Here is a 26,538-nt window from a genome sequence, read left to right as displayed (position 1 = left end):
GGGTGATGATAATAACAATAAGAACAACTTACGTGTGTGTGTGTGTGTGTGTGAGACAGTGGGTTACCCTGACATCACCTGACAGCTCTCTCTCTCACCCCTTTGTTTGAACAAAGGGGAAGCCTAAAAAAAAACTGCTCACTTAAAGTGACATAATGCAAAGTTTTTCTTTCTCCTTTTTCTTTTTGGTGAGGGTGTGTGTGTGTATGCGTGTATGAGCGTGTGTGTGTGTGTGTGTGTGTGTGTGTGTGTGTGTGGGTTGGGGGGGGGGGGGGCATTTTGTGTTACAGCTCGAGTGAGTCATTGGTGGAAAGAGGGGAGGAAGATTTGAGAAGAAATATTGCTGTTAAATGAGTTTGGACAGCATGACATCACGGGGTAATTAAAACAGCTTTCTGGAATTCCGTTTCCAATTCCTGCGCTCAGGTTTGTTGGAGGATTTTTTTTTCGAGCACCTGCAGGTTGGTGTGTGAGTGAAATATTTTCACTGGACGGAGTTCAAACTTTGAAGGGAAAGAGAAAAAAAATGGAGGCAGCGGCATTACGCCATTCTTGCCTCTCTTGGAAAAAAAAGTGGGATTTAAAGAAGTTTCTTACAAGATATCCAGCAGAATCGTGCCGTGGAGAGTTTAACGCAGGTTCCACCTCTGCTCAGCCTTTTTTTTGGATTTCTGCACTTTTAACGGGATCTCTGCAGCACTATGGTTCTGACAGATGACGGATGGGAGAATAAGGGTTTGCAGGATGTTTTTCTCCAACTTATAAAACTCAGTTACAGTCCACATCTTTGCTTTTACGACTCTGCATATGTCTATAGGCTGTTTCAGAAGGGAGAAGCGCTTTTTATTCATTTCACCTCTGGCAGAGCGCAGAGAGGACTCAGAGGATGAAAGACTCGGACCAAACGGGACTGCTGCTTCTTTTTTTTTATTCAATTAATTCTGAACGCGCTGCGCTTTATTACGATGTCGGCCTGGCAAAAGGCTAAAGAGCTTTAGGATGAAAGTTTTGAAGCGTCTCTGTCTTCTGCTGAGCTGCTGGACTCTCATTCACCTGCATCCCGTCCTCGGTTCCCTCAGCCGGACCAGACCGACCGAGCACCACCAACACCGGCTTGGAGAGGCAGCGGATCGCGCGGCAGGCGGCGGCGGAGGAGAGCAAGCCCACGGGAGAACCGGCAGAGGAATCGGTGCGTCTTCACCAAGCGCGGGCAGGCAACCGGTGACGTGGAAACCCTCACCGGTGAGTCCGGCGAGGATTACGCGGATCCGCGCGGGCCCGCCGTTAATAAAAGGCGAAGCGACTGTTATTAAAAGCAAACTTGCGGCATCTGCGTCCTCGCCACAGCGCAGCGGGGCCGCGCCGGTGAACCGCGCACAGCCGCAGCAGCAACAACGCGACAGAGCGGGCAGCTTAGGGCGCAAAGAGGCCGTGCGCTCCTGGCCACCCGGCGGGAATGCTCACACTAAAGCTCCCGCGGCTCAAAGCGCGCATGCAGCAGGGAAAGGACTCGGGACTGCTGGAGGCGGCTCACCGGGGAAAAAAATAGCCAAAGTTGCCTCCAAGGCAACAGCTCCAGTACGCACCGGGCCCGCGCAAAGTGCCGCCGGCGCTCAAAAGCAGCAGAGCTCGACTCCGCAGGCGCAGCGGGGAGCCAGCGGCAAGGCGCAGAAACTGAGCGACCGGGAGGCGCATCACAAGCAGCCGCTGGTCACTCCTCACGACTACATGCTGTCGCTGTACTGGTCTCTTTCCACGGGGACCTGAACAGCAGCGCGCTGCACGAGGCGGGGCTGGCCAACATCATCACCAGCTTCGTGGATAAAGGACAAGGTAAGGACAACCAGCTCTCCGCCAGCTTCTCTCGCTCTTCACGCTTCTGCTGACACATTTTCTTGTTGCTTGTTTCTGTGAGAAGTTTTCCTGAAGTTCTGCGAGTCTTTGAATCACACATTCTGTCACACAGACTTCCAGACAAGCAGCCTGTGGCTTTAAAATCACGTTTAATCCCCAAACAGAGCAAACATTTATTTCGACTAAGCACAAAATGTGCCACAGTGTGTTTAGTCTTAAGTGAAAAAAAGTGATATTATATTATTATTATAATATTGTTTGCTGTATATAGAGATACACAAACGCCAGGTATCAATATTTTTATTATTACATTTTTAAATACAAATTTAAGTTTTATTAGCCTCCTTTAATAATCAGATCAGTTGCTTGCATTATGTTTTTAGATGAAAAAAATTTAATATACTTCATGCTAAGTAGATTTATTTATTATTGATGATGACATCCTGGGATATGTCAGTGATCAGCAGCTACATTGACTGTGACAGGTCACCTAGTGGAAATAGCATGTATTTCCTCCATATGCCAAATATGGTCAAAATGACCTCATCAGGTGGAAAATAGTCAAAATGACAAATTCAGAGTCAAAAGTCCAGAATGACACCCAGAAATAATACAAGTCCTGTTTTTCTGCTTTGATGGCTGTGGGATCAAAAATGTCAGTTTGAATGGGTTTCAACTGAACAATTTTTACCTTAATTTTTTGACCTTAGTGTATTTTAGGCTTATTGTAGGTGCTGAGCTGGAAATTCAAAGATTAAACGAAAATACACAATCTTGCCTAAATGTATGTCATATGCATGAACACAGCCAAAATTATCAAAAAAATGAAGAATGACAACTGTGTAGAATCTGCCAAACAGTCCCTAAGTGTTAAATATTTGGAATACTGCTGCATCCTTTCACACATAAACCTTGCATCACTTTTCCGCTGTCTCAGCATAAATGGAAGCCCATGTTACAGTCTTTGAGCTCATTTTGGCAGCATTACAGACTTGTGTGCAACTGTGAAGTAGTACATCACCTAATCTTTATTTCCCTCAGGTTTGAAATTAATTTTTGGGAAGCGATGTAATCTGGAGTTTGACTCACTGTAGAGAAAAAGTGGTGCTGATTGCATTTATTACAAAAATTGGCAAAAGAAGTGACACAACAGGAGTTGGTGCAGGATGCAGGGTAAGAGGCGAGTTTTTCGGGACCAGGGGGGATGATGATGTGTGATTTCTGGGCTGGCAGATCAGAAGGAGCAGACTGGAGGTCAAACACCAGTTACTGCAGGTTACTAAAAGAGGGAGGTGCAGGAAACGGGACTGTGATTGTCTAAATGTGGACATGTCTGTGTTCGGGGTCCATGAGGTAAGAGAGCATCTGGAGGGGAGTCAGGAGGGTCAGCTGCTGAAATACACACACACAGAGGGGATGACGGGAACCGAGATGATGCTGTTATTCGTAACTGTGCTGCATCTGATTTCAAAGCTGCAGGAGGCGAATCGCACATCTACTTGTCACTCCAGTGTGCGAGAAGATTGATGCTAATCTGTGCGCTAAATATGTAGCTGTGCAGCCCGTTCTCACTCCAAAGTCGTCAAATACCGCCGCTTTTACAGTGATTTCGGCAAGTTCCTGACACCAAAAGCCACCGTTGAGTCTGCATGATAAACTAAAAGCAATGTCAGACAGAAAAGCATGTTCTGTTCCCAAGTCATCACATGTTGCCGCTTTGTCAGTGGACTTCTGCGTCTACATATTACGCTGTTGGTATCCTTCTGCGGCTGCTGTTGACGTTCTGGGATGCAGCTACCGTGATGTCAACACATAAACATGGTGGGACGGTGCTGCATGTGGTTTTTTTTTAGGTAACAAAAGCACACGGCAACCAACACCAGGATGTCAACAAACACACATACTTAATTAGCCGATCAACATCGCTAATTGGTGAGTATCCAATGTTTAACCACAAGGTGGCTGTTCTGCATAGAGCTATTTATGATCTTTTGGTACTTAAACTTTGCAGATAGAGCAGTGAACGCAAACACAATTAATCAAACCAACGTCCACACGTCACTCCAGATTGATGCTGATCTGTACACTAAATATGTAGCTGGAGATGTAGATGAAATGCTGTGGCTGTCAAACACTCAGCTGTTCGAGAGTCAAAGTCCTTCAATGCATTTGGTTCTCCGCGGGCTATTCTTACTATCATTGATTGTCCGTGTTGTCCGTCAAAACATGGTTGGAAATGCATTCTATCGACATGCTATCAATCAACAGTCTATCAATTCATCGACATTCTATCGACAACAGTCTATCGACATTCTATCGACATTCTATCATTCTATCAACATTCTATGGACGTGTCATATTTCAATCGAGAAAAGTTATTTCACTACTGATATCGTTATTGTTTTATCGCCCAGCCCAGCATGTTGATAAAGACCGTTTCCAAAATCATAAAATGCATTCAAAATTACTTTTTAACTACTTTCTTATACTTTCTTAGTCTATATAAGTAATATATCTCGCTAAAAATATGTTTACACTTTTGCAGTACCTTTAGCAATAATAATAATAAACCCCTAAGTAAAGAAAACAATTACGACAAGTGTGTTGTAATTAAAATTACTGGATTTACACTAATTGAATGCAGTCTTTCTGCACTGTGAAGAAGGAAAACATCAATACTCACAAAGTTTGTGATGAATGGCAGGTTGTTTCTGAATACAAAATAGATTTAAAATTCAATCAAGCTGCTTTATTTTAGGGCTTTAGTGAAGGCGGGTCATTTTGATCCTTAGGACAAGTGGTGAATACAAAAAGTTAAGACAACACGAACATTAAAGCTGCCATATAAAAAAGATTATTATTATTATTATTGTTATTATTCTAATTAAAGTGACAGAGACCACTGCAGAGGGTATATAAAGGGCATCATGTGGGTCTGAAGCCGCAGGTTGAACACCCCTGACTTTGCAAACACTCATCCAGGGCTTGGGTGCCTGTAGATATTTAAGGGACGGTGGCCTACCTGTTTCCTCGCCGTCCTGGTTGATGTGTCGGCCGTCTCTCGGTCAGCTCACTCTCCGTTGTGTCCACTCCCCATTGCCAGTTTATTTGCAGACATTAAACTCTTGGACAATAACTGGAAAAAGTGGACACTCCACCATCTGTCCTTCTCACAGCTCTTGCAGACATCTCACATCAGCTGTGGTCTCACACCTGGTCCCAATTGTCTCTCTTAATTACTGCGGCACGCCCCTTGTTCTGACTACAAGGCTCTATAAGCTCAGCAGCACAGCTAATCACCGCGTGGCGTGCTGAGTCTACTGCAGCTTCTAAATAATCTAAATAAAAGATCCGCCCACAGACGCTGTGGTAGATCTGTGAGCGTCTCACTGTGTTTTTGTTTGATAATCCAGGGTGCTTCAGGGGTATTCCAGAAAGCACGTTATGTGTAAACTCTGGTGGTTTTCACGCACAATAATCCAGTTCTTTCAGACTGACCAAGAGGAGCAAACACGAGGTTTCGCTGGCTGACAGGTGACTGCTGATTGGACAGTTTTTGCGTTCGTCCTCCTGCGTCATCAGGACTCACGAGGAGAAATCTGATGATGTGACGGACAGAAGCTCATGCAGCGCTTTCATGCTTACAGAGAGTTTATATTTCTGTTCTTTGGTGTCAAAGAGCTCATAAAGAAATGATCAAACTGACTGTGAGTGTTATTAGGCAGCTTTTCTTTCGACCGCACATCGATCACGTGTTATCAGGCCCGCTGTGGGTGCGTGATCATAATCGCTTCGTTTTTATGCTCATACATTAAAAGAAAAATCACAAAACTTTATAAACTCTGCATATATGTTCCACTACAGAAGAACTATAAAACAGCAGCTGCTGGAGGCTCTACAGAGACGCGCTACAGAGACACACTACTGAGACACCTACAGAGACACGCTACAGAGACACACTACTGAGACACACTACAGAGACACGCTACAGAGACACACTACTGAGACACACTACAGAGGCACGCTACTGAGACACGCTACAGAGACGCAGTGCAGAGGCACGCTACAGAGACACACTACACAGACATGCTACAGAGACACGCTACAGAGACACACTACAGAGGCACGCTACTGAGACACGCTACAGAGATGCAGTGCAGAGGCCACATGTCTGCGTCACCTGCTGAGGTCGTTACTCGGGTCTTTATATGGCGGTTTCTGAGCGAGCTCTGCAGTGACTCTGATGACACAGAGGACAGTTAGAGACAGACGTTCCTGTCCTGTTGTTTTAATAAACTTCACTTTTGAAAAACTTCGCTCAGCAAAAGCATCTGACTGTTTTAACAGCTGACAATAACGTAAAAGCGTGCTGCTGTGCTGCTGCTCGACCCTTCATCAGGATCAACTATGAGATGGCGGAAATACGTCACATTTCTCCTGTTATAAAGTTCGGTGGCCGGTTTGTCCTCATTCGCACAAGCACAAGCAAACCGAGGCCCCCTGTTTTCAAGCGGACCAGAATTCGCTTGTTTGGTCCACACCAGAGTTCAAATGAGCTTTCACACCATCCCAAACGAACCGGACTATCCGAGGAAAGGAACCAGGGTCTGTTAAAGCGGATCAAACAGCTCAGGTGTGAATGCACCCTCTGAGTATGTTAACCTTGAGATGAGGGAAACTCTGGGTTATCCGTTCCAGAAAGAGCGTTTCGTCAAACTGTGAGTCAGTCACCATGGCAACTGACTCTGAGTCAGTCACCATGGCAACTGACTCTGTGAACATGACCTTCACTGGCAGGTTTTCGATAAGAAACCCCCGAGTGTCTACCTGTCTCCTCCCACATGAAGCAAGCTGTCAGACACGGATTGTCCGTATTTTTGCAATCCGATGGATATCGATGCAGAAGTATTACGCAGTACCTTACGCCCGGAGAGGATTTTCTGGTTTTTTTTGTCTCACACATCGCCCTTCTGTTGAGTACAACTCAAATGTCTTTTTATAATTATAAGAATTTGATAGTTTTCATGTACACATAATTACGTTGTAATCTCAACGAATCTCCCAAAACACTGATGGAAAAAGTTATTTTTGACTGTCTGAAAATATGAAATTGAAACTTATTTTCTCTTGAACTTCATTTTTGGATTGCTTCTTATTGAGTCATGAATATTTACTTATTAGAGAGAAATATCTTGATTTTATTTCATTTTAATAAATTTGATTTATTTGAAAAAAAGGAACAGAAGAAAAGGAATAGAGAAATTATTATGAAAAAACAGGCAGACAAAAAAATGACAATGAAAAACATACAGCAAAACAAATGGTCAAAGACATAATGACTCGATTTACATATTTAAAAAAGGAGTGAGAAGAAGTTAAAAACTTATTTAATCCCACTTTTTCTCCAGAAGTCATTGAATTATCATTAACTAACTTCCTTATTTATCAAAACCTATACTATAATTAATTTAATATATACGTACACCCACATTCTCAATATTAAAAATCAGCGATTTTTCATTATTATTTATAGAAAAAAGAGGAAAATAAAGTTGGAATAAATGAATATTAAATAGCCAAATAAATACACAGAAACCCCTGTCAACACCCAGTGAGTTTCAAACCTCCTCTTTAACCCTGCTCCTCCTGAAAATGATGTTTTCATACATAATTTCAAAGTAGTTTATGTCATTGCTTTGGTTTCACATTAGTACTCTAATATAGTTAAACTCCACAGGTTGATAAGGAAAAACGTTTTCTGGTGCGAAACCTTTAAGATTTGAAATAAATTTTGCACCTTAAATTGTCACTGAGCACTGAACTGCACTGAACAGAAGGATTTGAAACCAACCACCTACACACACGTGCACGTGCATGTGTGTGTAGGTGGTTGGTGTGTGCATTCATACTTGTGTATTTACATTTGTGTGCAGTTGCATTTTGCTTTCTGTAAGTGTGTGTGTGTGTTTAGCCATCTGGTCGCTGGCTGGCAGCGCTGCAGCTCTCAGTGATATACGGCCTCAGGAGGGTAAATAAACACTCCGTGCAGCCACAAGTAGGGTGGCCCCCCTGTGTAATGTTATCTTTACGGTGTAAAACTGTTTAAAACAATGTTTAAATGAGCAGCGCTGAATATTTCTAGCCCTGCTAAAGGTTTACATTTCAAGCGCTTAATGTACTTTTAATTTGGGCTTTATTTGTTTAGTGTGTCCTCAGCAAATCGCTGGTGACCTCCTGCACATGTGGAGAGGGCGAGCGGAGGTGTAACTGATGGCCTGACACAACTCTTCCCCCTCACATGTTCACGTTAACTCCCTTGCCCTGTTCTTTCTTTCTTTTTTGCCTTTCCTTTATTTTGCCACATGTTGCTTATATGATTTTCACATCAGTTTAAGAAGGAAAAAAAAACAGAAGATACAAAGATGAAAGGCGTAAAAAAAGAAAGTATACGAAGATGAAATATGATTGTACAGCTGAATCCAACACTTTTTCATCCCAGCTTGCCGTCTGGTCAGTGCCGTTCACGTCTACATGTGACGCAATTGGTGTCAGTTTTTGCCTGTTAAATGAAATGTGTCTTTTCAAAATACACTTTCTGACATTTTCTGCTGGTTAGATGCAGTCTTTTTCAAAATAAACAGGCTGGTAAACGTCCTGAATTTAGATTTGGTTTGTGTTTATGTTTAGGCAACATAAGCACATGGTTAAGTTTAGAAGAAAAGCATCATGGTTTGGCTGAGCACAGAAGTGAATACGGATTTGTGGGTGAAAATCTGAGGTTTGTTCTGCTCGTTCTTATCCCAAATCATCACATATCGCCGCTGTGCAGTGGACTTTTGCGTCAACATATTACGCTCAAGGCATTCTTCTGCGTCTACTGTTGAGGCTCCGGGATACCGCTACAGTGATGTCGACAAAAGCACGTGGTGGGATGACGTTTCAGGTGGTTATGTTCAGGCAACGAAAGCACAACTGGGATGTCAACAAAAGCACATGCTGGCACGGATGGTTAGGGTTGGGAAAAAGAGGCAAATGGTAAGGTGTAGACAAAAAACATCACATTCAGACAGGAAGCGAACACCAACCTACTGGGTCAAAGTTTGGGGTTTGTTGGATCCCGCCTGCCTTAGACCTCCGTGCTTCTTATATTACGTCATCGCTGGTGGCATTTCAACCTGACACTGTTCAGTGGCGTATCATAACAACGTTTTAACCAGCTGCATTCTCAGCTGATACCGTCCAGCGGTGCATCATGGAGATGCAAAAGGAGGCTTTTGGTATCTGGATCGTGCGTCAAAATGACTGCAAAAGCAGCAGCGTTTAATGACTACTGAGTCAAGACGGGCTGGTTTTTGTTGGACTCCTATAGGGAGCATTTAACTCCTCATTTTATGTTGTTACTGGCAGTGTTTCAGCCTGACCAGTGCCTCTTCCCATATCATAATCTCGCCAAAGGAGCTGTCATACAGTGACTCCACCTGGCGGCATATCATACTGCCATAATAGTTGCCTTTATGCATCAGTGTTTGACCAGGAAAATCACTGACTAAGCGGTGATATCTGACCAGTTCAGAATGAGAACGGGCTGTTGAATCAACATCTTTATCAAACTTTTTCAACTGTCAGCATGCTGTCAGTATCAACGGCTTCATCATGATGTTATTAAGGTCTGTGCATTACGCCTTTTTTTTGCTTGTTTTGTTGAATGTTGTTGGATGAATCACTTTATCTCGTCAATATAGACTTTCAATCTGTTTTGAATTGCAAAATAATGGAATCGAAAACATGGTATTAAAAAATGCAGTTAATCGCGATTAACTATAGACATTTGGAAAATGAAACGAGCGCCGGGGCAATTCCTCTCTAAGACTTTTTGACCTACTGTGGCATGGACTGAACCTCACCTGTGCATCACTTTGTACAACAGCATCTGCCAAATGAATGCAAGCTAATGTAAATGTAAATTAACCTTCAAGGCGGATGGATTTACTGCAGGACAACTCTCTCAACCTTCCTGTTTTAAAAGTACGTGACAGTTTATAAAATCAAATTCCTCTCAGTTTGAGCTTTAATCAGATCTTCCACAGAGAGGTGCCAGGATGTGTGTGTGTGTGTGTGTGTGTGTGTGTGTGTCGTCGACGGTTTGTTTCCTCTACAGCAGATGCTGGTTAACTGTCTATCGGCAGTTAAATAGCTGCAGGTCTGTAATAACAGGCCTGTTTACAGGCTGATGTGGTCGCCCTGTCTGGTTCTAATGTACTTTTCAATGCATGCTTAAGTCCTGGATAGGAAGGAGGGGAATGACGTGAGAAGAAATGAGCAGAGTGGAGGGATCTGCTGCTGCTGCTGCTGGAGTGTGTGTGTGTGTGTGTGTGTGTGTGTGCTTTAGTGGATTTCATTGCTGGATTTCATTTGAACATGGAAGTTCACTGGTTTCCCTCACTGACAACAAAAGAAAACATTACACACCACACCATTCAGCTCATTCTGCCTGATGTTTTTGTGCCTCTGTGTGTGTGTGTGTGTGTGTGTGTGTGTGTGTGTGTGTGTGTGCGTGCAAGTTAGTGCCTACCTCCAAAAGAGATATTACACTGTTAAATCTGATCAGTTGATTTTACTTTTTAAAAAAAGTCCAAGAAATCCATAAAGGCGAGTAAATTTAACTGTTCTTACATTATGTTTACTATACATCTATTTGTAAGTTTGACTTAAACTTTTGTGTTCTTTACTTAATTTTGTGAATTCAACAGAAAAATCAAATGAAATCAAAGATTCAAAGATAACTTTATGGAACCAAGTTAATCTGACTAAATTAAACTATTGTATTTAATCGGTAGTATTTAGGAAACTGATTCAGTTTGATGAACAAAGTAAGCACAACAAAGAATGATCAGTTTGCAGGATTATTTTTATTTGAACAAAATGTAATTGTGAGCATCTTTAGATAAGACCAGGGTTTGTGGAAACCAACAAAATCATACAATCACAACAAATTCACCTTTAAGCCGCATAAAAATAAAAATATTCAGATCTTTATTTTTCACTTACGACTTCAACTTCAACAGGATATGTCATTTCCTTGTTTATTTGTTGTTTTTTTTTTGTTTGTTTTTTTTACTTTTCAGGTATTTTTTTCATATTCAGATCTTTATTTTTCACTTACGACTTCAACTTCAACAGGATATGTCATTTCCTTGTTTATTTGTTGTTTTTTTTTGTTTGTTTTTTTTACTTTTCAGGTATTTTTTTTATTATTATATATATAGTATATATAGATTATATTCATCATTAACTGATGAATGTAATCTTTGCAGAACTGGTGTGTTTGCATGTTTCCATGCCTCTGTTCATGTCTGTGCAGCCATACGTGCGTACGTGTGTACTTACCTCCATTTGTGCCTTTAAACATGCTGTCCCTCCTCGCTGTGGCGGTTTGCACCTGCACTTTTTATTTCTACACTTCCCATGTGTGTGTGTTTGCGTCTCTGGCAGTTGGAGCTGATATTTCTGTCTCTGTGTCTCTGTCCTCCCTGGCAGATGAGCGAGGGCCCCAGCTGAGGCGGCAGAGGTATCACTTCAACGTCAGCTCTCTGGAACGAGACGGGCTCCTGGGGGCAGAGCTGCGCATCCTGAGGAAGCGCCTGTCTGACCCCCGCAGGGCCTCGACGGGATCCACAGCCGCTGACGGAGGGGGTGGAGGAGTCTCGTCCCCGTGCCTGAAGCTGTACACCTGCGCTTCAGGGAAACAACAGGCCGTCCTGCTCCAGACGAAGACCGTGGAGGATCCGCTCGGTGGATTTGGCAGCAAATGGGAAGTGTTTGACGTATGGAGAGTCTTCAGGGGCTCCAAAACCCAGCAGAACCAGCACTCCCAGCAGCTGTGCTTTGAACTGGAGGCCCTGGAGCACAGAGGCGGTCGCCCCATGGATCTGCGCGCTCTGGGGTTCGCCCGACCCGGCAGGACCAACAAGGAAAAGGCGTTCTTGCTTGCGTTTGGCAAAAGCAAAAAGCGCGACCTTTTCTATAACGAGATCAAAGCGCGTTCAGGCCATGACAACAAAACCGTCTATGAGTACTTGTTCACCCAGCGGCGAATGCGCCGAGCTCCAGCTGCAAGGGGGGCTAAAAAACCGCTGCAGCAGCAGCAGCAGCAGCAGCAGCCGCCGCTGCAGCCGCAGACCCTCCCCCAACATCAGGTGGTGAAGACACAGACGAGGCCGCGGTGTCACCGGAGACGACTCCATGTGAACTTCAAGGAGATGGGCTGGGACGACTGGATCATCGCGCCGCTTGAGTACGAGGCGTTCCACTGCGACGGCGTCTGCGACTTCCCTATCCGCTCGCACCTTGAGCCGACAAACCACGCTATCATACAGACTCTGATGAACTCCATGGACCCGGAATCGACGCCTCCTACCTGCTGCGTCCCGACGCGCCTCAGCCCAATCAGCATTCTCTACATCGACTCGGCCAATAACGTCGTCTACAAGCAGTACGAGGACATGGTGGTGGAGTCGTGCGGCTGCAGGTAGCAAAGAAAGACGGGACAAAGATGGACAAAGAAAGACACTTTTTCTGTCCTTCCCTCTGAGAGACAGATGTGTCTGATCAAACCAAAAATGGGAAGATCAACAGAGAGCAGCACAGCTCTTGGGCTGACTGTGACCGAACTCACTGCTTTGCAACGAACATTAATCTTCACACTCAAGTGGACTCTCAGACTGCATACCAGAGACGGTTAGACACTGTTAAAGACTAAACAGAGACGGACAAACTCACGGAGGTGATGCTCTTAAACACCCACTCACTGAAACTTGTGTTGATGTTGGTGGCGATGAGCAAGACGCATCTGAGAGACAAACAACCAGAGACACGTTTGGATTAAAGCTCATATTAAACCAATTTTTACTGCTTTTGTTTTCAGATTCGTATCTGATTGGTGTAAAAAGTTTGTAACAGAAATACTATTGAAACATTAGTGAATTATACTCAAACATGCCCTTTTTTGCAGCACTTATCAGCCTTTGTGCCTTTCAGATGTACAATGAAGAGTAATTTGTGTGCCTTATCCAGGACCTTTTTATGAAGCATGTAAAGAATTTCTCATGTATAAATACAGGCCAGTGATGAAGTACTAATCTGACCTGCTCCGAGTGTGGGAAAGTTGCATAAACTACTCTTCAATAAAAAATGTCTAATTGACCGAGCTCCAAACTCCTATCAGTCTGAACCTCTGCCCCCCCAGACTCTGCAGACTAAACTATCAGAGGAATTCAGAAGATTTTCAGATGCCAAATCACAATTTAACCAGAGAATGACTGAGTTTGATTTGGTTTAACCTTTTGAAAACAGAGAAATTTGATTTAAATTATTTCAAAAACATGGGGAGAAGGAATCAAGCAACTCAAAAAGACATGGCCCAAAAATTAGCAAAAAAAATGGTAAAAAAGTTAATAAAATAAAATAACCTAAAAATAAGCTAAAAAAAGGAAAAGAAAATTACCAAAAATAAAATTACTAAAAATATAGGATAAAATGATTTAAAAAATATTTTAAATATTTGTAAACGACATATTTTTATATTTTAAATAATGTTAATTATAATTATAATTGACATTTTTCCCAGTTTTAATGATAATTTTCTAATGTTATTACCCTCTTTTTTTAAATTTTCTTATCAACTTTTCTAATTTCTTGCAATTTTCAGGACATTTTCTGCAAAATTGGTCATTTTCACTTTCTTTTGGGAAGAAAAACCTATTTGCTCAAGTTTCAAAGGGTCATACATCTCGTAGAAGACATCTGAATGAAAGAAAACTGATAACGATGCAGGTTTTACAGGCTTAAAGTGTTTTTATAGTCAGCTTTACAAACTGCTGCAAGTTTGGTTGAAAGTTACCAAAAGTTAGGTGATTTATAATGTTTACCTCATGTGATCATCATCTTCCATCTCTATCAAACATTCCCTGCAAGATCGAACTTCATAGTTTCATCCTCTCAGAGCACACTGGTCGGCTTTGGTCAGCTTGAATGTTTCCCAAAGTGTTTATGGAAACTTCACAACCACTCCTGCAGCATATTAGATGTGCCTGTTGTCCATTTATATGCTAATTTTCTCCCAAAACACAAATGTTTTTGCCAAAATGCAGTGTTTTCCTTTTCAATCCTCAAGCTTGAAAATGGATTAATTTGGTCCTCCACTGGTAAGATCAAGTGGCTGAATTTTCAATAGCTTGTTTCCAGTCGTGATTATTATTATTATGATATTGATTGCAGGAAAGGATAATTACAGTCGGATATTGAGGAAAGTGATGAAATTAAAAAGTTGGACGAACCTGCAGGTATAGACAGAAAAATAAAACTTATGTTGCAGATCACAACCCCCAGCAAAATGACTTATTTCAGGGATTTCTCAGGATTTGATCCATTTGTTCTGATAACATTTGGAAACACAATTAAATGACTTCACAGCCATTTGGCCGCACTATGCAGCTCTCGGACGCTGTAAGTCTTTAGTGCACATGCTCTATTTGTTGCAACACATTCTCATCCCAAGTCATCACAACTTGCTATTTTGTCAATGGACTTTAGCATCTTCATATTACGCTCAAGGTACCGTTCGGTATCTTCTGTTGACGTTCCAAGATGCCACGAGCGTGATGTCAACACAAGCACATGGTGGGATGATGCTACACGTGGTTATGTTTACGCAATAAAAGCACAAGGAAACCAACACCAGGATGTCAACAAACGCACACGCTGACAGGGTTAGGCAAAAGAGGCACTTTGGTAAGGTGAATAAATAAAACCCCATCACATTCAGATGGGAAGAGAACATCAGACTCCCGCATGAAAGTCCGGGGTGTGTTGGATCCATCCATCGCCCCTCACACCTGGCCTATAGGGACCTTTGTGCTCCTTGTATTACGGTGGCATGTCATAACAATGGGAACAGTTCTGTCTGGCTGTTTTTCACCGGACGCCACCCAGGAGTGCATCATACAGACGCGAAAAGTGGCTTTTGGTGTCAGAATCTTATGCTGAAATCACTGCAAAAGCGGCAATATTTTACAACTTTAGAATGAGAATAGGCCGGTTGCACTTTGCAGAAGTAGTGCTGATAATTGTCGGATCATCTTGATCATTTTATAAGCAGTCGTTTAAAACCACAAATCAAGTCTGCACACTAGATAATGCCCTTCTTCAGACATGACCGAAACACATCACACGTGTGGAGGTAATAAAATTCATGACAGCATTATCTAGTGTGCAGACTTTATTTATATTTTTGCACCTTTTTTGCGTCCTGTCCAGCAGCTAGTCTTTACTACTTTTGGATGTGCACGTGGCTAGAGTTTAACCATTTGGCTTCTTTTCGCCACAGAGCAACTCTCATAGGAATGAACACGACGCCACATTCAGTGCTGTATCCAGTTCTCTTAACACATCATGATGTATGAATAAACGGCTTATTCTGAGGTGACGAAAACAAAACAATTCTTATTTTCAGGTGATTAAACTCTAAAGAAAACACAGTTGAAGTGTCCCAGTAGATGGCCACTTTGTTGAGTTTTTTTTTTTTTTTAACCTTTTACAGCCTGGAAAGCTAACAGTAAATTTTATTTTGCCCCTCTGTGTAAAACACACCACCAGACTCCACCAGACAAAACCTAATGGCCTGTTTTCTACAGACAACCACAGCTTTATTGTTGCTACGTAACAAAAAAGCAGCAACAGTTTTCTCTCTGTGTTTCATTCAGTCTGCAGCGAGCGCACCTGCCTGCCTGCCCCTCGTAAAGCTTCCCAACCATTGGATGGAGCCATCTGCACCGAGCGAATGGCTTGTTTCTCTTGGAGACGGAGTGATGTAAGCATTTCCTTTAATCAAAGCTGAGGCATGCCAGTGGTATTACCCCCTCGCTCAAAACCCGAAACCGACAAGGCGAAGGTGGGGAGAGGCTGAGCAGGACCGCACTTCAGCTGCTTTAAAGACTATAGCTGCTCGCTCCAAAACAGGAATTTTGGATTGAAAATTAAAAGAGCCTGTGAGGAAATGTTACAGTTAGCGTCTGGAGAGATGTATTCAGACTGACTCTGAAGACAGGAGTTTGGGAATATCACCACAGTTGTAATACGAGAGCAGCTCATTTGTCCTCACAACACGAACCTCTTCTATTATCATTAACATCATGAAAAATGTATATTTGAAGTCACAGTGCCGCAGCAGAGATGTAGAGCTTCAGATTTATATTTTGAATTAAATGAAACATTTGTCCAAAGGCAGTGATTTATAACGCTTTTGATTTGTGTGCTGTTTAACAATCAGCTCATTCTTTTCAGGAAGGAGCCCATTCACTCTGACTCGACAGTCCTAAATTTAGCTGTGTTCAACAAATGCCAGTCACAGATAAGAAGTTTTCCTTTTTAATTTTTCTCAGACCCACTTCTAGAATTTAAGGTCAATCCTGACATGAATGTCTGTAAAAATGTTGCTGCTCTCAGTATGTTACAAAAAAATAACTTTTTGGGGCGCCACAGTAGCTCACTGGGAAGAGCATGAACCGTTGAGATTGAGGTTTGAGTTCAAGTCTGGCCCAGGTTCTTTGCTGCGTCTCATCACTTGTCTTGTCTCTCTTTCCAATAAAGCAGAAATGACAAAAAAAGGTCTTTAAAAATAAATAAATAATTAAACACACTGGTACATTTCAAGTCCTTGTGAAAATCGAGACGGAACAGATCTTTAACAAACATATTAACTTTACTTTAGTATTTACCTGAATCAATACATCCAGGTGAGTTTATTAACCATTACGTTCACATGCGCAAAGTATTCTGAAAAAGATAATATTCCCACTACATGGTTAATGAAAATGATTATCTCCTAAAACCCCTGTTTACTGTGTTTAACCTGCCCAAACATGTTGCTTGATACGCCACTGGTTGATCAGACAGCATCTGGTGCGGCAGTATCATACTCGTATGCAGCCATACAGAACCTGTCACGTCTGCATGATACGCCAATGGATGGCATCAAGTTGAAATGCTGAGAACGACATAATATTAGGAGCACAGAGGTCCCTATAGGCGGGTGGTGGCATTCTCAAGTGATGCCGCCCTTGTGCGTGTATTGTGCAGATGCAGGAGGTGGCGTATGGCCGTCCACTTTCATCAGTTCTGTACAGCTGCAATCTCACCTGATGGCGTTTCATGCACACACAAAAGGTGCCTTTTGGTGTCAAGCACTTATGCCAAAAGCACTGTCAAAGCGGCGCTGTTGTTCTAGTTTGGAATGAGAACGTGCATGCTTATCACGTCGTACCAACACGTTCTCATATCAGCTCGTCACATAGCGCTGCTCTCTCAGTGACCTTCTGTGTCTACTTATGATGTTTTAGGTAATCTCTGCATCAGCTGTTTACACTCTGGGATGCCATTTCTGTGATGTCAACAAATGCACATGGTGGCACATCGTTTACACAACAGCAAATGGCAACCAGCGCCAAGGTTGGTTAGGCTGAGGCAAAAGGGATACGTGGTAAGATAAAACACATCCACACAGGAAGCAAACTCCAGACTCCCACATGAAAGTCAGTTGTTTTTGGACCAATCAACCTACCTACCCACATTATAAATAGTTACTGGCAGTGTTATCACCTGACGGCATTCTTCAGCATGTCTTGCAAACATTACTGAGTCCATCCATCTGCGTTCTCAAGTGACACTGCCTGTGTGCGTTGCATATTGACGCACCTGGTGCCATCTGGCCAGTCTTTCATAACGTCACATTCATACGCCAAAAGCACTGACAGAGCGGCGCTATTTGACATGTTCGGATTGAGAACGGGCTGGTTGTGATGCCATAAGAAACTTTAAATGTTTCTTTCTGCAAACATCTTTAAGATCATCATGAATTTCACTCACTAAAAGTAGAAAAACAAAACATAATTGGCGCATTTAAAAAATCTTCAAAGAGCCGTCAAACTTTTGGTCAAAGTGAACCTGAAGTCACCGTCATGTCAAAGTGTTCATCTGCACTACTGCAGCTCTGTGAGCAGAGTAAGAAGCTGGAGGAGGTATTGAGTGTTGTTAAATGCACATTGGGAAACAGTATTCCCCACAGAGAGAGCGCCTGGCTTTAATTATCACACATTTCCACACATTAGCCCATCTGAGATACAGGCACCGGATTATACAAACAGCTGATTTAAATCTCCACGTATGATTTATGGTGACTGATATTTGCTATGATTTATGACGGTGTAAAAGTGTGCTGGCTCGACAGGAAATGAAACATAATTGGGAAATTGACTTCACGGTATGCTTTCTGCTGTGTTTTTTCCTCCTATCATGGAATGTGATTGTTTAAGGAGGAACACAATGGCTTGAAGCTTGGCTTTTGTTGGGTGAAATATTACAGCTCTGGTGGGAAAAAACTCATATATTCAGTTTGACATTTTTCTAACTAAACCAATCTTTTGCTCACATAAGAAAACCTTCTCAGGCAGTTTTGTTTCTTAAATTAGCAATACCATGATAAACGATGATAAAAAAAAAGATAATGTATGGCACAAAAGTCAACTTGAAGAGATGCTATCCTCTTGTCATGGCAACTTGATATTAAATACAAATTTAAGCATTTTCTTCTGCTTGTAGTTAAAGTTTGCTTATATTGAGTCACAAAAACAGTCACTAATCCAAATGCAAAAATCCGGAGCAGAAATTCAAAGGACACGAGGCAGGCCAAAAAAAAACAAAAAACACAGGGAACGAAGAGGGGAAAACGGGGGAAGGCTGGGCACGGCAGGGCTGAGGCTGGAGTGGCAAAGAAGGCGAGGAGGAGAGAGGCAAAAAAAGAGAGACAAGTGGCCAGGAACAGGCAAAAACAGTTTCCAAAATTTCCAAGATAAACTAAGCAAGAGCAAAGCCGGCCGTGTTGAGTTACCACCGAAGTAGAGGAATGAACTGTCGACGAGGCTTAAGTATGGCAGCAGGCGGAGCGCGGCTTGATTGGGATGAACTGCAGGTGTGAGAGTTCAAAGTGGGTCGGCCACGCCCAGCCTGCGAACACAGACAACACACACAGGGGAGGGAAAACAGCAGGAAAACAAGGGGAAAACTGCAGCAACAGGTTGGGTTCGGGACAAATAACAAATCACTGTTGGACCAGCCCACTCTCATTCAGAAAGTCACCAAATACCGTTGTTTTTGAGAAAAAAAAACAAACTTCTGTCTGTATAACACGCCGCTGCATGTTGTCAGCTGAGAAATAGCAGAGCAACGTTCTCATCCCAACTCACCACACAGTGCCGCTCTGTCAGCGAATGTCTGCGTCTACTCATGACCTCATGACATCTTAAGTATCATTCTGCATCAGCTGTTTACGCTCAGGGATGCCGTTTCTGTGATATCAACAATCGCACATGGCGGGATGACGCAGCACGTCATTATGTTTAAGACTGTGGACCGTCAGGATGGTTAGGATTAGGCAGCAAAGTCACAGATAGTTAGGTTTAGGCAAAAGAAGCACATGGTCAGATGCAGAAAAAAAGTATCACATTTAAATGGGAAGCAAACTTTAGACTTCTGCATGATAATTGGTGGTTTTGGGGACCCATCCACCACCCCTTACGCCTGCAGGGACCTTTGTGCTTCTTGTATTACTGTGGCATGTCATAACATTGGGAACGGTTCTGTCTGGCTGTTTTCTCACCCGACGCCACCCAGCAGTGTATCATACAACGTGGCTTTTGGCGTCAGAATCATATGTCTGCCTGCAAGCACACTTGCGCTCCTTATATTACATTGTCATCAGAAGCGTTAATATCTGACTCCGTCTACATTGCATGCTCACGAGTTTCCCTCCAGCCACATTCTCAAGTAAAGCTGCCCGAATGTGTTGCATGTGGACTCGTGTGGTGCCATCTGTCTGTCTGTTGGGGTATAATAACAAAACCACTGGTGCTCCCAATCATTGGATGGACAGCTGGATGGATCCAGCAAACCCAGGACTTTCATGCGGAAGTGTTCACTTCGCGTCTCAATGTGATGTTTTTTTTTCACACCATACCATGTTCCCCTTTTGCCATCCGTGCCAGCATATGCTCTTGTTGACGTTCCAGCATTAGTCGCCACGAGCTTATGTTGCCTAAATATAACCTTGTGCAGCATCATCTCATCATTTGCTTGTGTTGACATCATGGTAGAAGCAGATATATACCTAAAACACAACACTGAGACGCAGAAGTCCACTGAAAACCAGAAATATGTCATGATTTAGGATGACAATGTGTTGTTGTATTGCTTTTCTTGAACTATATTAAATTACTATAATATTACTCATATTTTTGTTAGTATGAGTTATCCAAACTCCTTTGTTAATATGTGACTTTAATACAGTAAAAACATCTGGTTTTATATTGCTTTCCTATTGCAGAGCCCACCATGCTGTATCTACAGTATCCCAGAATGGATAAATCAAACACTGGCTGTAGATAGTGTGCCTTCATGTTTTCAACTACCGTATTTATCCTTAGGAAAAGTTGGTTTCAACCTGAAACATCACCACTAAATCCCACACACTAGACCTTTAAAGTCATAATTCCTTCAGTTGCTTGTTTTTGGTCATTTGCTGAAACGTCTGATGTCGATCTTTCTTTCACCAGGAATCACCAGAAAAACTGATCTCTGCCTTGCAACAAGTACACTGGATGAACAGAGATCCAACAGAAACATCTGAAACAGGCGTAATCTTTCCCAGAGTTCAACAATCATGTCTTTTGTGTCTGTTTTGTCCACACAGTCTTTCAGCTAAATCAACCTCCTTCCTGTTTGAACAGCTAAGAATCAGAAATTAAAACAGACTGAAGAGTATAAAGGTTGAGAACAGTTGAATCAGCCATGACAATAAAAACAGTCGTACCTTGAAGACATTGTTTGGATTAATGGTTTTTGAGGCAATGAATGATAAACCTAAAGTACTTTTCTTCTCAGAATGGACATTATGGAAACGGACTCCTCATATTATTCCATAATTCAGTCCCACTGGCTCTGTGCCACGGCCGTCCCCGCCCGGCCTTTGGCCCGCGGTGCCCATAATCAGATTACATTGTAGTGAACTCTGCGGTTCCCCTTCTCAAGCCCAGAAATCTGTAGTAAAGCAGAAACATGGATTGTTTACAGGTTTCGGGTTTCCTTGTCGCTGTTTGTGGCCGGGACTTGTGGCAAAGTGTCAGGCCGAATCCAAGTGAACAGGATCAAGAGCCCGGCTGAAGAGGGCTATTGTGTTTCCCCGCTGCGATGTAATCAGAAACATATGCCCTCCATCTTCAACGCTGAAAAGGCAGGCTTGTTTAACAGGGCTTAACTTCATTGAACACAACTTTAATGGTCGCCCCTATTACACGATTTAACAATGATGTTTCGGGAAGGCTCGCAAAAGCATTTGTGTGTGTGTGTGTGTGTGTGTGTGTGTGTGTGTGTGTGTGTGTGTGTGTGTGTCCCATGAGAAGACCATACACACCCGGAAGGCTTGTTTTCCAGCTGAGAGCTCCAGACCTGAACAACCTTGTCCAAGGTTAGTGTTCCACATCTCCATCACACACACACACACACACACACACGCATCAATTTTATGGAGTGCTGCATTTTGATAATCACATATTTTCTCCCACTTTATCTGTAATCTGATTATTTGTCAAGTTTGCAGCAACAATGAGTGGAATTATCATCTTTCTAATCAAGTTTTAAGTCAAAGACAAAGTGCTGAGAAAAACAGTTAATTTCACTCTGAGGTCACATTTACATTTTTTAAATTTTAAGTGTCTTCGACTTAATAAAATCACACTCGAAGTTAAGTTTAATCGAGAGGACTTTCCATATGTTTCATTCATTCACTATTTCCCCTATCTAACATGTTCTCATCCCAACTCTTCACATGGTGTGGATCTGTCAGTGACCCTCTGCATCAGCTGTTTACGCTACGAGATGCTGTTACCGTGACGACAACAAATGCACATGGTGGGATGACACAGCACGTCCTCCTGTTTACACAACATGAGCACATGGCAACCAACACAGACCAAAAGTCAGTTGTTTGTGGGAACCAGCCATTGTCGCACCCTATGACCACACTCCTTACATAGCATCATCACCAGCAGCGCCATTCGCCGACGCTGTCCCTCATTATCAGGTGATGCTGCCTATGCATGCTGCACGTGGACAATGCGCCCATTGATGTCCAGCCACTCGCTGGCGTATAGTGACAACACCATCGGCTCTGTCTAAGCACATTCTCATCAGATGCTGGCTTTTGGTGTCACGTTCGTACGACGAACTTACAGAGTGGACGTTTTTTACATGTTCCGAGTAAGAACGTGCTGCTGTATCTCACCCCCCTGCTTCCTCCAATAAGCTCATTATGCAACTCGTCCTCATCGCAGGTCGTGCAGTAGACTTCTGCATCCACATATTACGCTCTAGGTGTCCTTCTGTGTCTGCTGTTGATGTTCTGGGATGCAGTTACCACTGTCATGTAGCATGAGCACATGGCAACCAACGCCAGGACGTCAACAAAAGCACATGTTGGTACGGATGATTAGATTAGGGAAATAAACAGTAGGCAGGAGATGAACACCAGAAGGCAGGAGATGAACACCAGAACCTGCATGAATGTCCAGAGTTTGTCGGACCCATCCACCGCCCCTCCGGTCTGTCCTATAAGGACTTTCATGCTGCAAATCTTATAATATTGCCAGCGTTTCAACTTGACGCCATGCAGCGCTGTGTCATGCAGGTTTGACAGGTTCTGTCTGGCTGCGATATCATCTGACTCTGCAGTATGTGTATCTCGTGCCGTGTCAGGTGCCGTTGTCCAACCGGTGGCGCATCATAACGCTGCGGATGGTTCCACCTGGCCACATTACACACTGAAATCCCTGAAAAAGCAGCAGTAACGGAACATGCTGGTTGGCTATCAAAGCTCTTCCAATAGGAAAAGATTACATTTTAGCCACTGCAAATGCAGTGATGTCTCGGTAACATTCAACCACTTATGTCTCACTATTCCCAGTGGAAACACAGCTACGTGTTGCTTAAAAAAAACATATTTGGTGACTACAAAACTGCTGGAAACACAGTGAAGGATCGTTAAATCAACCGATTTTGTTATTTGTGGATCTTCAACAGTGGTCTGCAGCTCGTCCCTTCTCAGTATCGCACCATTCAACACCCCCTCACCACCAGCCTCACCACAAAGTCATCTCATATTGCATCACTCTAGAAACTTGACAGGTATGAAAAGTACAAATGTAACATATTTGTTGTTTGCAGAAATGTACAGTGGCAACATTTTCAATGGGTAAAGTAAATGGGTAAAGTTTCCCATGCGACTGACTTGCAGGTGATCATGTCATCACGACAGTCGTGAGATGACAGAAGATTAAAAATACTGCTCATTATATAACACAATACCACACCCAAAAACACCTTGAGCATTAAGAATTTTTATCTAATTGCTTTTGATTTCACTCAGTGCAGCTGATCACCAGATGATTAACCACAACAATCCCATCCAACGTGTCTGTCTACCCTGCGACCTCTGGATTCGTACCTCTGCCCCGCCGTGTTTTTCACCACATCTCCTTCCAAAGCTCTTTCGCTGGGTTTTTATTGCTATCAGATCTGGCTTGGCCGAGCTGACCGGTGTTTTAACTTTTTAAGTAAATGCGGCCGTGGTTTTCCTTGACAGATGTTAGGGAGGAATTTTATCATGTGGCCACGCCAAAAGCTGCTCAAAGAAAAACAGGGCCGTTTTATCTGGCACGGCGTGTATGACACCTACGTTCACAGCTGTGTATGTCTTTCCCAGCATGCATGTGGGTGTGTATCAGTGTGTGTGTGTGTGCATGTGTGTGTAAATGGTTTTTATTTGCATATTGACTGTGAACTTGTACATGCGTTTTCTCTTTGTAAAAGTGTAAGATTTGCTTACACTCACATTTTTTTGTATGTTAAGTGTGTGTGTGTGTGTGTGTGTGTGTGTGTGTGTGTGTGTGCGCATGTGTGTGTGCGCATGTGTGCGTGCATGTGTGCACTTGAACAGGGTGGATTTTTTAAAGCACACAGACCAGGTTACAGTCTAAATGTACAGCTCAGAAGGGGGGTATTTTTCTTCAGAGTTCAACCTCTCCGAGCCTTGGCAGAAGAGCAGCTGAGTACATTTTCAGTCCAGTTTTAACCTCCAACTTTTTTATCATGAGTTAGTGCCTCGCTGCTGCTGCTGCTGCTTCGCCCTCCTCCTCCAGGAATCACTCAAAAAAAAAAGCCCCAATTTCTGTTCTGCTGTGAAAACATAGCTCTCTTTTCAGCGCGAAGCCCGGCCTGGAAAGCATTTGATTGAGGCGTACATGTTTCGTGTTAAGATACAGTAGGTCCATTCATCTCTATTCACTTGTTGAGTGTAAGAGCAGAAGCGCGTTACCTTTGAGGAAGAGGCTTGTTTCCATGGCAGTGTCAACAGCTGCATCTTGATCCGTTTTCCTCATTGTTTGAGTTTCTTCTTTAGTGGTGAGACACTGGATTTGGTAACACTTTCTATGAAGCCCATGTTTATAATGCATCATAACATATGATGAATATACTTATAATGCATTATAATGCTGTAAAATCATAGCACTCATGGTTATCTATAATGCTTTATAAAAATAATCATAACTCATAATGATGCCAATGTCTATAATGAATTATGAACATACTTATAATGTGTTATAGTGCACATATACTTATAAGCATTTATAAATATTAAAAATGCTTTGTAACTTTCCCCACGAAGGGATTTGCACAACAAAGCTGTTCAGAGTGATAGAATACTACTGGAGTACTGGTTGTGAAGAAACCACAGATATGGCCATCTGATTCATGACTTATGAAAGTACGACATACATGAGTGTCATTAATATATAGTTACAAGCATATTTATAAATGCCTATATATAAGTATATGCACACTATAACACATTGTAAGTATGTTCATAATTCATTGTAGACATTGGCGTCATTATGAATACGAATATTTTTGTATAACTTTAGAACTATGATTATACAGCACTATAGAGGCAATGTAATGCATTATGTACATATATATAGACAAATTATCGGCTGTGAGCAAGTGAGTAAAACACAAGACGAGATGAACCTTTATTGATGCCAGATGGCAGAATTCAGTATAAACTTTCCCCTTTTCCATCTCAAGCACTTTTAGCTGAGAAACTTAATGTAACGTTACAAGTAAAAAATCTGCAGGACTTTATTTTCAATGAATTTTAAAATTCGCTTTGTTTCACTTACAGTAAGTAAGGGATATGATGTTCTTTTTTCCGTCTCTGCTCTTTATGTTTTATGAGCCAATAAACTAAACTTTAACCATAAACAGATCATTTCTCTATCAGCGAAGAACGGGAGGAGTTTCTCTCTTTCACCCCTCTGTCTCCTTCACTCTCACCCTCTCATACATGACCACACACAGAGCCTGACAGATACTGGACACACACACACACACACACACACACACACACACACACACACACACACTGAGCCATTATCATTACCAGGTGTTGAAAAGAAGAGATATCTTTGCTAGTGATTCATCCATCAGCACAACTCCCCTCGTATGCACCTCCAGTTGCCAGAAGTTCATTTTTTTAAAAGATGTAAAACATTTTGACCACCTGTGCTCTTCAGCTCAGTGCAGCCAAAACTAATTTTTCACTTTTCCAAAAAATGTCAGGAAAAAGATGAATATAAGGATATGAGTTTTTGTCGCAGCCATAGAGGGAAGTGTTGCACCTGAGACAGTGTCCTGCAAAGAGACAAACAGCATTTTCTTTTCAGCTTTTTAGTATCAAAGGTCACATCAAAACTTGTGACGAGATGTAAATCTGTAGATTCTGTTCTTAAGTGTGAAAGTCATTATTTTGTCAGGGTTGCAGCTATTTATTATTTTCACATTTGAGCTTTGAGGTCCAAGTTGACTCAAAACACGTTCACACCATCAGCCACATTTGCAGCAGTTAATTCAAAAGTTGGCACATCTGGACAAAAGAAAAACTTCTGCATCTTCGTATCTGCTGAACAGTGTGAGTCAGATTTTTGAGAATTATGACGTTTACTCCTTCTAATAGAGCACAGCATTACACTTGAGGAAAAACAACGTCCTTTTTTACAACTTGAAGGATTTAAAGAACAAAATTAGGTTTTTCCTTTTCTTACCATTCCTTTATTTGCCCATCTGTAGTAGTCAGTAACTAAGATACTTAGGGTATAAAGTATACATCGTATTTAGGAAAAGTGAAAGTTGACAGAATTATAAAAACTCAACTAAAGCACAGATATGAAAAAAAACAAAAAACAGACAAAGTATCATTACTTTATAACATCACACCACTGTCATGTAACCTGAAGTAGGTTCAGGAGACGACCATATTAAGGTTACGTAACATTTTATAGGTGAGAGGAAACAGATTCTGACTTCTGATACCCAGAGGTTAGATATGATGGGAAAAAAGAAAAAGGTTGGTCCGTACAAGCAAGGCGCCAAAGCCACCTTCTGCAGCATCAGATGAGCATGCGCTTGGACAGAACCAGTGGTGTCGTCATCATAGTCTGGCGGACAGGAATCTGAAATTGCACA

At 42.4% G+C, this 26,538-nt stretch overlaps 1 protein-coding gene across 1 annotated transcript; it reads left to right on the top strand.

Annotated features, from left to right (window-relative positions):
* Positions 1–678: 678 nt before the first annotated feature.
* On the top strand, positions 679–13,262 carry gdf5 (growth differentiation factor 5). Its single transcript, XM_042498075.1, is given in 3 exon segments — positions 679–1,753; positions 1,756–1,833; positions 11,392–13,262. Coding segments are annotated over 3 exon segments (1,827 nt in total). The 5' UTR covers positions 679–999; the 3' UTR covers positions 12,387–13,262.
* The last annotated feature ends 13,276 nt before the right edge of the window (positions 13,263–26,538 follow it).

This window comes from Plectropomus leopardus, chromosome 2 (genome assembly GCF_008729295.1).
Source record: "Plectropomus leopardus isolate mb chromosome 2, YSFRI_Pleo_2.0, whole genome shotgun sequence".
NCBI classification, from domain to species: domain Eukaryota; kingdom Metazoa; phylum Chordata; class Actinopteri; order Perciformes; family Serranidae; genus Plectropomus; species Plectropomus leopardus.
Note: the sequence above shows the minus strand (reverse complement) of the source record. Positions and strands in the feature narration are given on the sequence as shown.